Here is a 15,922-nt window from a genome sequence, read left to right on the forward strand (position 1 = left end):
GCAGAAATAACCTGCCGCTCCATTGCCTGGCACAAGGCAAGTGCAGAGGGGTGACTTGAGCAGCCACTGCTGGCGGAAAAAGCCTACTGCACCTGGTATTCCCAGGCGGTCTCCCATCCAAGTACTACCCAGGCCTGAGTCTGCTTAGCTTCCGAGATCAGACGTGATCGGGCGTTTTCAGACTAGTATGGCCGTAGGGGCTGGCCCCTGCCTTTTCTCCCTACTTCATGGCGTGCTGGCCAGCCACATTTTCTTTGTTGCTCTTTCTCTTTATCCCCTTTGGCTTTTTTTTCTCTTTTCTCTTTGCTCTTCCTCCTCCGTGCGTGCTTCCCTCCCTCCGTCCCTCCAGCTGCCTTTCAGGCCAGCCCTTGCCCACCAGGCTCCTGTAGTCTCCCACATCCCCACACAGGCCAACTGCAAGCCCTCCCCCTGCTTCATAGGGCCGCAGCCTGCATTCTCTCATCCTTCCACACTCCTCCACCCCTCCATTTCGGAATGCCAGGCACTGACCAGTGGGGTACCGCACGGATCAGTACTGGGACCGCAGCTTTTTACAATCTATCTTCAGGATATACAAGATGGTATTAGCAATAACATTCGCAAATTTCATCAGCTGGGTGGCAGGGTGAAATGTGATGAGGATGTTAGGAGATTACAGGGTGACCTGGACAGGTTGGGTGAGTGGTCAGATGCATGGCAGATGCAGTTTAATGTGGATAAATGTATGGTTATCCACTTTGGTGGCAAGAACAGGAAGGCAGATTACCACCTAAGTGGAATCAATTTAGGTAAAGGGGCAGTACAGAGAGATCTGGGGGTTCTTGTACACCACTCAATGAAGGTAAGCATGCAGGTACAGCAGGTAGTGAAGAAGGCTAATAGCATGCTGGCCTTCATAACAAGAGGGATTGAGTATAGAAGCAAAGAGGTCCTTCTGCAGCTGTACAGGGCCCTGGTGAGACCACACCTGGAGTACTGTGTGCAGTTCTGGTCTCCAAATTTGAGGAGAGACATTCTGGCTATTGGGGGAATGCAGCGTAGGTTCACGAGGTCAATTCTTGGAATGGCGGGATTACCTTACACTGAAAGACTGGAGCGACTGGGCTTGTGTACCCTTGAGTTTAGAAGACTGAGAGGGGATCTGATTGAGACATATAAGATTATTAAAGGGTTGGACATTCTGGAGGCAGGAAACATGTTTCCGCTGATGGGTGAGTACCGAACCTGAGGACACAGCTTAAAAATACGGGGTAGATCATTTAGGACAGAGATGAGGAGAAACTTGTTCACCCAGAGAGTGGTGGCTGTGTGGAATGCTCTGCCCCAGAGGGCAGTGGAGGCCCAGTCTCTGGATTCATTTAAGAAAGAGTTGGATAGAGCTCTCAAAGATAGTGGAATCAAGGGTTATGGAGATAAGGCAGGAACAGGATACTGATTAGGAATGATCAGCCATGATCATGTTGAATGGCAGTGCATGCTCGAAGGGCTGAATGGCCTACTCCTGCACCTATTGTGTATTGTCTATTGATTCTCAGGTGAAAGTGCTAAAATACGGAAGACTAATTACAACAGTATTTAGGTAGAAACTGGTAAAATTGGATCAGGGATGGTTGTTTGAAGGTAAATTTGCATCTAACATGTGGGAGTATTCTAAAAGCTAGTTGACCAGAATTCAGGATCAGCATGTTTTTGTGGGATGGTTGCCAAGCTTTGGGAACTTTGGATAACAAGAGGTATTAAAAGATGAGTCAAAAAGAAAAAAGAAGCATATGTAAGGGTTCAGACACTGAAATCAAACAAGGCCTTTGAGGTGTATAAAGAAAGAAGAAAATAACTTTAAAAACTTAAAAGAAATTAGGAGGTCCAGACTGGGTCATGTCCTAGGCAAATAGGATTAAGGAGAATCTGGAGGTATTTTGTATGTATATTAGGAGCGAGAGAGTACTAGGGATGGTAAATTTAGAGAAGGGTTTGTTGACTCTGGGGTATATCAATATGGAGGAGAAGGTGGTGTTAGGTATCTTGAAAAACATTAAGGTAGGTGAGTCTCCAGGGCCTCCCAGGATACTGAAGGAGGCAAGGCAAGAGATTGCTAGGGCCTTAACAGAGATCTTTGTATCATCTTCAGCCACAGGTGAATCCCAGAAGGGCGACAGGGATAACCCAGGAAATTACAGGCCAGATGGCCATTCATCAGTGTTTAGGGAAACTATTGGAGAAGATCTTTAGGTAGGATTTACTTGTGTGTAGAGAAGAATAGACTTATTAGTCAGCATGGCTTTATGCAGCTGAAGTTTTGTTGCACAACGTGATTGAGTTTTTTGAGGAAATGACATTGATGATTGATGAGGGGAGGCAATGGATGTCTCCATGGACTTTATTAAAGCATTTAATAAGGTCCCTCACGGTAAGCTGGTCCTGAAGAACAAATTGTTTGGAATCCATGGTGAGTTGGCAAGTTGGATACAAAATTGGCTTGGCCATAGAAGACAGAGGTAGTTGTGGAGGGGTGTTTTTCTAAATGGAGATCTATGACCAGTGTGTTCTGCAATGATCAGTGCTTACATCTCTGTTGTTTGTAATATATATAAATAATTTGGATGAAAATGTAGGTAGTCTGTTTAGTAAGTTTGGATTGGTGGAGTTGTGGATAGTAAGGAAGGATACTAAAGGATGCAGCAGGATATAGATCAGCTGGAAAGTTGGGCAGAGAAATGGCAGATGGAGTTTAATCAAAACAAGAGTGAGGTAATGCATTTTAGAAGGTAAAGTGGAAGAGGAATGCTGTATACTGTAAATGGCCAGACCCTTAGGAGCATTGATATACAGAGGGATCTTGGGTCCAAGTCCGTAGCTCCCTGAAAATAGTAACACAATTGACAAGATGGTAAAGGCGGCGTATGGCATGCTTGCCTTCACCTGTAGAGACAATGAGTCTAAATGTTGGCAAATCGTGTTGCAACTATATATGACTTTGCTCAGGCTATATTCAGAGTATTGTGCTCAGTTCTGGACACTGCACTATAGGTGGATGTCGTGGCTTTTTCCAAAGCGTGCAGAAGAGATTCACCAGCATGTTGCCTGGATTATAGTGTATTCGCTATAAGGAGAGGTTGAAAAAAACCTAGATTTTTCTTGCTAGAACATCAGGGGCTGAAGGACAGCTTGATAAAAATAATAAAATTATTAGTAGCATAGGTAAGGTGCACATTGAGTCTTTTTCCTAGGAAATATCATATACGAGCAGGCATAAGCTTGAGGTAAGAGGTTAAAGGAGATGTGCAAAGAAAAGGTGTTTTACACAGAGGGTGGTAGGTGTCTGGAATGCACTCTCAGGGGAGGTAGTAGAACCTGATATGATAGCACAGTTTTAGTGTCATAGAGTCATACAGCACAGAAACAGACCCTTCAGTCCAACTTGTCTGCACCAATCAGACGTGCCAACTTTCCTATTTGATCTAGTCCAATTTTCCAACATTTGGGCCATATCCCTCTAAACCTTTCATATTCATATACCCATTCAGATGCCTTTTAAATGTTGCAATTGTCCCAACCTCACCATTTCCCCTGGCACTCGTTCCATACATGCACCACCCTATGCATGAAAAGGTTAACTCTCAGGTCCTTTTTAAAATCTTTTCCCTCTTACATTTAACCTATGCCCTCTAATTTGAGATTCCCCCACCCTAGAAAAAAGACTTGGCTATCCACCTTAGGAGGCATTTGGAAAGACAGATGAACAAGCAGGGGACAGAGGGATAAGAACTATGTTTAGGTAGATGGGATTAGTTTAAAATAGCATCATGGTTGGCAGACATAGGGCTGTAAATAGCTGATAACTTATAGGGGTTTTTGTAGTTTTTTTTAAAAACTTCACAAGCAACTGTCAAGCTTACTAACATTAACTCACTCGCAGCAGAAACAATTGCTAACGACAAGAGATTTACCGATTGGGTTTCAGATAGCATGATTGTGGTCCAGGGTATAATATATTGCCTTGTTCGTCACAGAATGTCAGACATTAAAGAATGTACCAACCCATTTCTGGTTCTTAATTTATGTTGGTTAGCAGAATTCTTAATTATTTTTAAAAAGGAATTAGACAGTAGCTTAAACATACATATCTCAATGCACTGCTCGCCCCTTTTTGTTACTTCATCAGAAATACTGAGATCATTCTCCTTTATGAAAGAGACACATTTGGAGCCACAATCTCTTTTTTGCCTGAAGTTGAATAGGAATATTCAAGATGGCAGCAGAATAAGACTCTCCAATTGCCAGTTCCTTTTCTTTCTCTTTCTTTTTTTTGTCTCTTTGCAGCAGTTTTTCCTCAAGCCCTCTCCCCCCTAACTTCTTTAACAACCCTACCCTACCTGGATAATGGAGGCAGGAGAAAGGGAGAGGAGTCATGGCCGGAGCCCAGGCGGGAGCAGAGCGAGCATGGGCTGAGTCTAACAGCAATAGCAGAGCGAGTCCTGTATGGAGGCGAGCGCATGGAGACAGCATGGCCTTGTGTTCTGAAGCCCAATTGGCATGGACCTATGTTGGAAAAGGACTATGAGGACTATAACTTGAGTACTTTATAGACACTCTTTATTCTCATCCAGGACTTTTAAACTCTGTATTCCCATGCAAATCTTTCTTTTTATTATTTCAATTCCATGACAACACTTAAAGTATCTGAACCTAGGTGCCCTGTACTTAAGGTGGCACTGAGGTATGACATTACACACTTTTCACTGCACTCATTTGAGTGCATGTGACAAAAGCTATTCTATTCTATTTAAATAGCCTCTAAGGACAGAATCAGGTGTCCTAGTCTAAATTTTGGACTGTCTGGTCACTGTTGAAGAATTTATAGAAGGTATGAAAAGGTTGTAGATTTTTAGGGATCCCATCTATTGATCTCCTGAACATCATCAGGCAGTGGTGGACCAATCCATTTAAAAGCTGCGGAGAAATGCACATCTATCAATTTGCAATGTCCGGGTCATAACAGGCAAAATGACCGAAAAAAGCTGCTGCTGTCTGTCACATCTCAAATTGTACCAAAAACTCTTTTGCACAGTGAGAAGAAGCATATGATATTAAATCATTATTTCCAAAAGCAATAAATTCCTGGGATTGTTCTGATATTTTCTAATTAACTTGTTTTGAAAACTTATTGTATACCTGTGGTGCAAGTAGGACTGGAATCCAAGCCTCCTCGCTCAGAGGTAAGCACACTACCACATCAGCCCATAAATGCTGAGAGGGTAAAGTCAGTGTAAACATTGCCCTGGGCAATCTCAAACTGCCAATCTTTTGGTTAACAGCTACACACATTGACCAATTGCGCCACAGAGCTGAGGTGAAGCAGTGCAATCGGCCCAGAAAGAAAAAGGATTTGCATTTCAAATGGAGTCTGTCATGACCTTAAGATTCCACCCCCCCCCCCCCAAATACATTACAGCCAATGCAAGAGTGAACCCTGTTGCAATGTAGGAATGCTTTACGCAGGAACTTGAGCATAACATAAAACCTGCACCCAGAATGACACAGGGATCGATGACTATTGTCAAAATTCATAACTCCAGGCCAATGTGATAAAGTAAAACCAATAAAATTAAACTTACACTGTTTAATGGAACAATTGTGTTTGTAAAATAGGGCTGCAACACAACGGTGAACTCTTCATTCGTGTCATATTTTCCACTATAAATTAATGCAGTCAATTTGGTCTGAATAAAGAAAATAAATGGTAGTTCACATTATTTAGCAAAGGAATAATTGATGCAGCACTTCTCTTATCACTTGAATAAAAATAATTGAAAGAATACTAGACCCAGGTTATTTTTAACTTCAATCCAGACACCACCTCATTAATTCCCAGAGAAGCAAGAACTGTGGTTGAATAGGCTGAATGCTAACCTCCCTTTTTAAGTTTTAACACAGAAGTAAGTTCTTTTTCCCCATTTGTCCCTGTTATGTCCTGTTACAACCAGAGTTCTCAAGTTAGAATCTGACAGTGTTGCCTTTCCAGCCATAGTAGCTGATACTTGGGAATAGACTGTGAGCATTTTACTGTCAAACCATTATGTGCCCTTTGAAAATTCTAAAACTGAAGAAGAAACACAAAATTCTAATTAAACAGGTTACATTTCAAAAAATGGCTTATGTAGCAGCTAGTTATATTAATACCCACATTGCAAATCTACAAAGTTTGATAAAAAAGTTAAATAAGGACCTTCTGCTACTAATTTGAATATTACCAAAAACATGCACAGACCTGATAGTCTTTGTTAACTCTCATAATCTCATGTAACTCAGAAGAATTTTCTCTTGGGTTTAAAAAGCAAGGACAAATATGTCTGTGTAAAACAAACAACAACACAGAAACAAATAAATATTTTTCGGAAAACAGTAGACAGTCATAGAGTCATATAGCACAGAAACAGACCTTTCAGCCCAACTTGTCCATGACGACTAGATTTCCTAAACTGAACGAGTCCTATTTGCCTGTATTTGGCCCATATCCCTCTAAACCTTTCCTATCAATGTACCTGTCCAAATGTATTTTAGATGTTGTAATTGTACCAGCCTCCATCACTTCTTCTGGCAGTCTGTTCCAGCCATGCATTAGTCTCTGTGTAAAAAAGTTGCCCCTCGGGTTCCTTTTAAATCTTTCCCTCTCACCTTTTAAACCTATGCTCTCTAGTTTTGAATTCTACTACCCTAGAAAAAAGTACTTTGCTATTTACCTTATCTGTGCTCCACAATATAAACCTCTATAAGGTCACCCATTAGCCTCCTATGCTTCAGGAAAAGAAGCCCCAGCCATTCCAGCCTCTCCTTATTACTCAAACCCTCCAGTCTCAGTAACATTGTTGTAATTCTTTTTTCGCACCCTTTCCAGTTTAATAACATCCTTCCTTTTGCAGGGCAACCAGAATTGTATGCAGTACTCCAAATGTGGCCTTACCAATGTCATGTATGGCTGTAACATGACATCCCAACTCCTGTATCCAGTGACGGCCAGCATGCCAAATGTCTTCTTCACCTCCCTGTCTACCTGTGATGCCACTTTCAAGAAACTTCATACCTGCACCTCTAGGTCTCTTTGTTCAACGATATTCCCCAGGGCACCCCATTAACTGTATAAGTCCTGCCCTGGTTGTCTTATCAAAATGTAACACCTCATATTTATCTAAATTAAACTCCATCTGCCATTCCTTGGCCCACTGGCCCAGTTGATCAAGATCCTGTTGTACACTTAGATAGCCTTCTTTCTTGTCCACTCTACCACCAATTTTAGTGTAATTAGCAAGCATACTAACCATACTTCCTACATTCTAATCCAAATCATTTATATAAATGGCTAGCAATAGTGGACTCCGCACTGATTCTTGCGGAATATTGCTGGTCACAAGCATCTAGTCTGAACAAGAACCCTCTACCAACACCCTCTGTCTCCTACCTTGCAACCAAATTCATATCAAATTAGCAAGGTCCCCCTGGATTCCATGAGATCTAACTTTACTAACTAGTCTACCATGCAGAACTTTGTCAAAGGCCTTGTCAAAGAGCTCCAACAGTGCTGGTGAGGGAATGAGGGAGTTTTTAAACTTTATCTACTGTAATGTATTAAGTTAAAAATCACACAACACCAGGTTATAGTCCAACCGGTTTAATTGGAAGCACACTAGCTTTCTGAGCGCCGCTCCTTCATCAGGTGATTGTAGAGGGCTGGATTAGTGGTGCTGGAAAATCACAGCAGTTCAGGCAGCATCCGATGAGCAGTAAAATCGATGTTTCAGGCAAAAGCCCTTCATCAGGAATAGCTTTTGCCCTAAACGCGATTTTACTGCTCATCGGATGCTGCCTGAACTGCTGTGCTTTTCAAGCACCACTTTTCCAGGATCTGGTTTCCAGCATCTGCAGCTCATTGTTTTTACCTGATTGTAGAGGGCACAAATCTAAGGCACAGAATTTATAGCAAAAATTTACAGTGTGGTGTAACTGAAATTATACATTGAAAAATACCTTGATTGTCTGTTGAGTCTTTCATTTGTTCGAATATCATGATAGTTTCACTTTTTTCATGTGTAAATCACAAAACCTTTTTTTAAAAAGTTGCATTCTCAGCTTAGCTGTAACAATGGGTGTTAGCTAGACAATATTAGATTAGATTAGATCAGATCAGATTAGATCACTTACAGTGTGGAAATAGGCCCTTCGGCCCAACAAGTCCGCAACGCCCTGCCGAAGTGCAACCCACCCATACCCCTACATTTACCCTTACCTAACACTACGGGCAATTTAGCATGACCAATTCACCTGACCTGCACATCTTTGGACTGTGGGAGGAAACCGGAGCACCCAGAGGAAACCCATGCAGACACGGGGAGAACGTGCAGACTCCACACTGTCAGTCGCCTGAGGCGGGAATTGAACCCAGGTCTCTGGCGCTGTGAGGCAGCAGTGCTAACCACTGTGCCACTGTGCCGCCCACTGTGTTGAAGGTGTTAGCCCCCTGTGTTCTCTGTCTATGCCATGATGCTTAGATTGATTCTAATCTAAAAAGTGTCTGGGGTGGGGCGAAAAGTGGCCGAGCAGAGGCTGATAGCTAAGTTCGGTACCCATAGGGAGGGCCTCAACCGGGACCTTGGGTTCATGTCACTTTACAGGTGGCCGTCATTGCACTATACACACACACACACACACAGACACTCCTACACACACACACACACAGGCAGTTACATCACACTAAATTTTAGCTATAAATTCGGTGCCTTAGATTTGTGTCCTCCACAATCACCTGATGAAGGAGCAGTGCTCCGAAAGCTACTGTGCTTCCAATTAAATCTGTTGGACTATAGATTTTTGATTGTTTGATTTTTAACTTTGTACACCCCATTCCAACACCGGCATCTCCAAGTAATGTATTAAAGTTGTATAATCTATTCTTAAAGATCAGGACATAATCCTAACATTTCTATTGACCACAAATCTCCAACTCACTGCAAGGAATGGCATCCAGTCAAAGTGAAGTGCTGTGACTGTTGATGCTGAAGTAGATAACACATCAAAAATGTATTCAGAATGCAATAAACTAATTGAGTAGCAATGGGACCAACTGATAATGTTCAGGAAGAAAGAATATGGTTCAGCAAAGGGATACTATCAATTATGGAATCTGATGTTTGTTCTGTTCCACAGATAAAGTAAGAAAGTTTCTTCAATCTTTGCTTCTCTCCCATTCTGAACTCATCTTAATTTCTCTTGTTTTATTTCAATCTTACTTAGGATTCTTTATCACTTTAACTTACTTTAATACAAATTTTGGTGCAAAATTAGAAAACCAAATCCTCTCTTGTCTTGAAGTATATATACCCATAGAGGCATTTCATTGCAACAATCTTTCAATGCAATATTATTGCAAAGCTGATATGTTGCTTAGTGATTTCCTGAATTCTTGTTTTTTTTGTGTGGGCTGTGGTGAGTCAATAACAGAGCTGCTCAATGCTTTATTCTTACACCCGTGCTTCAACTGTACTCGATTCAAATGAAAGAAATTGTTGCCACTTACTTCTGTAATAATGCACAGCCAATTGTATTCTTTAGTCTTCGAAGACCACTCATTTCCAGAATTTGCACCATATTTATAAAAGCTCTCGGTACCTGTTTTAATGAGTAATTAAAGGCAGAAAAATACACAAAGGACGAATAATACATTTTAGAACCATAATACACAGATTCTTCCAGCCTAATACTCTGATTGCCACACAACCCAAGGTCATGATCATCATCATCAGAATTGTGAAACTTAAATTATTGCATTCTTACTGGTTTCCAGCATGGCAGGGGCAAACTGCCCACAGCCCTGGAGATTATGGCAATGCAAGTGAATATCTAAACACTGCTTAAACATTATAAGAGTTTCTGACTCCGCAATCCTTTCAGGCAGTAAGTTCCAGACACCCACCACTCTCTGATTTCTACTCAACACCTACCCTCATACTTTCTACTTCTACTCTTAAATCTGGACCCACCATTCAGTGACCCATTTACTAATGAAAAGAAGTGCCTTCCTAGCCACCCTATCTGTGCCCTTCATAACTTATACACCTCTATCAAGTCCCCTCCAAGATGTTGCTGCTTCAAAGAAAACAGCCCCAATCTTTCCTCATAGCCCAGGTTGCATCTTGGTAAATCTCTGAATCTTCTCCAACAATCACATCCTTCTTATAATGTAGTGACCACAATATCACACAGTACTCCAGTTATGGCCCAACCAGCATTTTATACAGTTGCAGCATAATGTCCCGGCTTTTGTATTCTATGCCTTGGCTAAAAAAGGCAAGTATCCCATAACCACCTTATCTACCTAACCTCGAGAGTGTGGTGCTGGAAAAGCACAGCAAGTCAGGCAGCATCCGCAGAGCAGGGGAGTGAATGTTTCAGGCAAAAGCCCTTCACCTGGAATTCCTAATGAAGGGTATATGTCTGAAACATCGATTCTCCTGCTCCTTGGATGCTGCCTGACTTGCTGTGCTTTTCCAGCACCACACTTTCAACTCTGATCTCAAGCACCTGCAGTCCTCGCTTTCTCTTATCTACCTAACCTGCTACCTTCAGCGATCTGTGGAAATGCACACCAAGGTTCCTAAAGATTTTCAGTGCTTCCCAGGGTCCTGCTATTCATAGTGCAATCCTTTGCCTTGTTAGCTCTCCCTAAGGGCATTTCCTCACACTTTCTGGGTTGAATTCAATTTGCCACAGCTCTGCCCAGCTGACCAGCCTGTTGATGAACTCCTACAGTTTACAGCTAGCCTCCTCACTATTTACCATCCCACCAATTTTCATGTCACAGGCACATTCTTTATCATCGCTCCTCACATTTAAGTCTAAACCATTAACGTCCACCACAAACAGAATAGGCCCCAATGCTGTCTTGCAGAACCCCACCAGAAAGAAACTTTCAGTCGCAGAAACATCCTTCTACCATCACCCTTCACTTCTGGCCACTCTGCCAATTTTGGATACATTGTGCCAATTTGCCTAACATCCCATGGGCTCTTATTTTCATGACTAGTCTGCCTTGAAGGACTTATCAAAACCCTTGCTCAAGTCCACGTATATCACATCAAATGCATTACCCTCATCAACACTCCTGGTTACCTTCTCAGAGAACATTTGATAAAATTTGTGAAACACAACGTCCCACAACAAATCCATGATGACTATCCTGAATAATAATTGTCTCTCCAAGTGCAGATATATTCTGTTCTTGAGAATTCTTTCTAACAACATCCCCACCAATAAGGTTAAGCTAACTGGCCTATCATTTGCTGGTCTATCTCTTCCTCCCTTTTGTAATAATGGGCCAATGTTAGCATCCCTCCAGTCCCTGGACACCTCACCTGTGACAATTATTGTCAGGGTCCTTGAAATCTCCTCCCTCAACAACCTGGCATATATCTCATCTGGGCCGACAGATTATCAAGATTGCTAAACTCGCCTGTACCTTCTGTCTCTATTTATGTTAATTTCTCCGAATATTTTACAGTTCTCCATCCTTTCGTCTCTACCTGCATCAACCTTTTTCAATGTAGAGACTGACACAAAGTATTCAATGAAGACTATGTTCATGCCTCACAGGTCCACACAGATTACCTCAATGGCACCTAATGAGCCCACGATATACTCTTGCTCTTATTATATTTTTAAAAGCCTTTGGGGTTTCCCTTATTCTACCTGCAATGCTTTCTCATACACTTAGGTTTCCTAACTTCCTTCTTATACTCCTTTAGGGATTCTGATGTATTAAATCCTTGTTTTTTTTGCCATAACCTTCTTGATATCTTAATCCTAACCTCTATGCTCCTTGACAACCAGGGTTTTCCAGTCTAGGTCCTATCTTTAGCCATTACAGGAACATATTAACCCCGCACTCCTGGTCTTTGTTGTTATGAGTGCAGTGCACTGTTTGTAACCAAATTGATTTGAGATGCACTATGCGTACTAATTTGTTACAGTGTGATGTACTTGAACAAACTTTATAAATGAGAACATATTTTATTGGGGAAAAAAAACAAGCGGTGCAAGAAGAAATTGTACTACGAAAATGGTTTTACAGGGAGTAAACAATTGCTCAAGCACTCCAGAAATAGAATCAAACAAGATTTAATTGGCAAGAAAAATATTTATTTTGCTGGGACAAAACAAGGTCAAATGGAATTTAGCAACAAATTAAAGCTGTGTCTGCTTTTATTCAAGGAGATCTGACATCGAATTAGGAATGTAACATCTAATGTATATTAATAGTGACTGAAAAAAATATCTTTAGACTGGGTTTACTACGTTTTACTTTAGATAATCTACAACCAGTAATGTTTAGGAGGTGTTATCAAAAGCATTTTTCACTGCTATTTGAAGTGACTGGTGATGGCTGAAAAGAAGGCTTGAAGAGACAGCTTCAGTCAGCATTATCTCTGTACTGTCAGCATTATCTCCGGAGAGTTCTATCTGCCGAGAATCTATTAACATATTGGACACCAACATGGATTGGGAGCTGCATGCAATAGCCAGAGCACCTGCTCAAACCCTTCCTGGCATATGGACTAATGTCTGAAACGGCCTGGCTAAAATTATCTCACATTCTTTAGATAGTATGAGCAGAAGCACAGTCAGTGGGGTGGGAGGGCTGGTGGCAGGATTAGAAGGAGATGCTCCATAACACAAGAATAGACGGTGGCACAGTGGTTAGCACTGCTGCCTCACAGCGCCTGAGACCCGGGTTCAATTCCCGCCTTAGGCGACTGACTGTGTGGAGTTTGCACGTTCTCCCCGTGTCTGCGTGGGTTTCCTCCGGGTGCTCCGGTTTCCTCCCACAGTCCAAATGTTTCCACACTGTAATGTAATCTAATGTAATCTAATCTAATCTAAATCATGAAAGAAGCCACGTAAACGTTTGAACAAGATTATCAAATAGTATTAGGTCCTGAATCATAAATTGCAAAGAACATTATGTTTGTGTTTCAGCTAAAGGGTACCAGTGGCACAGTGTCGTGGCATATTGGCATGTTTGTATGATTGTGATTTTCCCTCTGCCTATAAGTGCATCAAGAGGGTGAAATGTCAAAGAGGCTCATTCTTTCATGTCTGAATCACTTCAGAGAGAAGCAAAGACCTTGGATCAGCTCTCATTTCCCCTTTACCTGTTGGTGAAGTATATCCAGTGCCTCCTCAATATGTTTCACGTAACTATCTGCAGAATACACTTCCTGCAAAAACATAAAAGGAATTACTACCTTCCTGTTATGGGGATAAGAATGAATCTGGACCTGGAAATCAAGTTGTTACGGAAATATGTGCCCTCTGTTGCATTTTATTCTTCAGAGATTCAACAGTTTGTTTAAATTGTTTTCTTTCAAGGAGATGTCACACTGAAGCCTCTATGTACAATATAAGTTCTATACTGAAAGTTACTGATAAAGAAGATTCCCCCTTCAATCTTCAAAGAGAAATATTTCAAATAAAATCTTTCCGTCCCCAGTCTTGGTCTGAAGTCTTATATCTGCTTGGCAAAGAGTTATAGGCAGAAAACTTCATGGATACAAATTTCTGGCACATATCACACGTCCACTTGCATTTAAATAATGCTGCTCACATTCTTTGCACATTTCAAAGTATTTTGCAGCCATCTAATTATTGTTGAAGTGTGGCTCCTATTGTTCTGTAGGCAAATATGGCAGGTAATTTGTGTCCAATATGATTCCATAGACAAAACTGTGATATGTGGCCAGTTAAATTATTTTTAATGCTGTTAGTTGAAAGAATTCACTCATATTTGAAACAATCCTATATATGTTTTCTTGATATGACTTTATCAAGACCATACGACATAGGCGAAGTAGTAGGCCATTCAGCCCACCAAGGCTGCACCATGATTCGATGTGATCATGACTGATGTGTGATAAACCTCAATTCCACTTTCCTGCTTTTTCCCCATAACCCTCAGTTCACTTACTGATTAAAAATCTGTCTATCTCAACCATGAATTTTGGTAAAGAAATAGGCTAAAAGATTGGTAAATGGGGTCCTCTGAGAAAAAGAACCAGAAAGGATATCACCCACCTTAAGAGACCAAGACACATAAATAGAAAGCGGGACAGAACACCAGCATTTCACCAGAGGCTCATTGGTGATGTTACCTAGCATGGTGATGAAATGTCTGGAAACAAACCTGCCAACTCAGTGAAAAAACTGACACTTGAACTTCAACGTGAGCTACAAATCTTCACAAAAATTGCAAATTCGATGTCCTGTTTAAAATATTAACGAGAATATGTCATTAAACAGGATATAAACATAATGGAGAGCCCTACCTTATTCTTACAGTACTCGCAGAGATCATTGGCTCCAATGAAAAGGGTGATTACTTTCCAGTCCTGCTTAAAATTGATTTCCTAAATGAACAAAGAAGAGTTTTATTTAAATTTTGATTTTCATTCCCAATGATGTTCCAGGTCTCCTCATTTTCATTCTTTCAGTGAAGAAACCAGTTTCTGGCTCCTTTCAGGTCCCAATCTGACCCACCATACAGAAACTTGATACTTCAGGCAGGGTATTCATGGAGGAGGTAGTGAGGTTGAGGAGGGAAAATACCTCTTGATCGAATAGACACCTCTTTTATAGGAGATCCTGTTGCTCTCTCTGAGGAGTCAGAGGCAGAATGGAGTCTGCCCAACTGCCTTCAGAGGTGCACCTCAGGCAGATAGGTGCGAAGGCATGTTGGACTTTCCTTAGATGTCTGGAACCAGTTGTCTTAAAGACTGTTGGACCTTCTAGCTCTCTCAAACCTATCCAGAACACAAAGCTCTCCTGTGTCTCATTACATCCCTGATGCCGTCTTCATGCATTATCATATGCCATAACTTCTCCATGCCCTCCCAAATCCCTCTCATATTCCTTATGTCCTCTTGGACCACCCTCATACCCCCTCCATGAAGTTGTAACCTTTCTTTGATGAAGTGTTTCAATGGTCACATATTGATTTGGACAAGATCAAAAGATGTGAAATAATGGAAAACTTCAGTTCTGAATTTGGGGTCTGATTGACACTTTTTACAAAAAAAGTCAGAAGAACACCAGCTTATTCAAAAGGAGTGTTTTGGGTTACTTTTTCATGAACATTTCAAACACTTGCCGCTTTTATTATATTGTTAACTGGTTTGCCACAAAGTGCACACATGACTCCCCAGATACTGAAGTAGTCCATGTCCAAATGCTGCAAAGCCGGACAAGGTCCGAGCTTGGGTTGACAAGTGACAAGTAACATTTCCATCACACACATGTCAGGCATTAACCATCTTCAACTAAAGACAATTGAACAACTGCCTCTTGACATCCAAATGGTATGACCATCATAAAGTTATAATGCAAAGAAAAGGCCCTTCGGCCCAACTTGATCATGCTGACCAGGTTTCTTAAACTAAACTAGTCCCGTTTGCCTGCCTTTGCCCATATCCTTCGAAACCTTTCCTATTCGTGTACCTGTCAAAATGGCTTTTAAATGTTGTAATTGTACCTGCCTCTACCACTGAGCTTGTTCCATTTACACATCATCCTCTGTGTGAAAACGTTGCCTCTCAGGTCCCTTTTAAATCTTTTCCTTCTCATAGAGTCATAGAGATGTACAGCATGGAAACAGACCCTTCAGTCCAACCCGTCCATGCCGACCAGATATCCCAACCCAATCTAGTTCCACCTGCCAGCACCTGGCCCATATCCCTCCAAACCCTTCCTATTCATATACACATCCAAATGCCTCTTAAATGTTGCAATTATACCAGCCTCCACCACATCCTCTGGCAGCTCATTCCATACACGTACCACCCTCTGCGTGAAAAAGTTGCCCCTTAGGTCTCTTTTATATCTT

General features: G+C 41.5%; 1 protein-coding gene and 1 non-coding gene across 3 annotated transcripts in view; both read right to left on the reverse strand.

Moving 5' to 3' along the window:
• Positions 1 to 15,922, reverse strand: part of plb1 (phospholipase B1) — a 168,507-nt gene that overhangs the window by 13,304 nt on the left and 139,281 nt on the right. For both annotated transcript variants that reach the window (XM_043687221.1, XM_043687220.1), the window contains exons 51-55: positions 14,370 to 14,450; positions 13,200 to 13,265; positions 9,569 to 9,660; positions 6,269 to 6,350; positions 5,616 to 5,720 (exon numbers count right to left, since the gene is read on the reverse strand). In XM_043687221.1, the coding sequence (XP_043543156.1) occupies positions 5,616 to 5,720; positions 6,269 to 6,350; positions 9,569 to 9,660; positions 13,200 to 13,265; positions 14,370 to 14,450 (426 nt within the window). The remainder of the gene's footprint in view (positions 1 to 5,615; positions 5,721 to 6,268; positions 6,351 to 9,568; positions 9,661 to 13,199; positions 13,266 to 14,369; positions 14,451 to 15,922) is intronic.
• On the reverse strand, positions 81 to 199 carry LOC122548701. The gene has a single exon (XR_006311315.1). It is a non-coding gene; the product is annotated as a 5S ribosomal RNA (ribosomal RNA).

Source organism: Chiloscyllium plagiosum, chromosome 3 (genome assembly GCF_004010195.1).
Source record: "Chiloscyllium plagiosum isolate BGI_BamShark_2017 chromosome 3, ASM401019v2, whole genome shotgun sequence".
NCBI lineage: Eukaryota > Metazoa > Chordata > Chondrichthyes > Orectolobiformes > Hemiscylliidae > Chiloscyllium > Chiloscyllium plagiosum.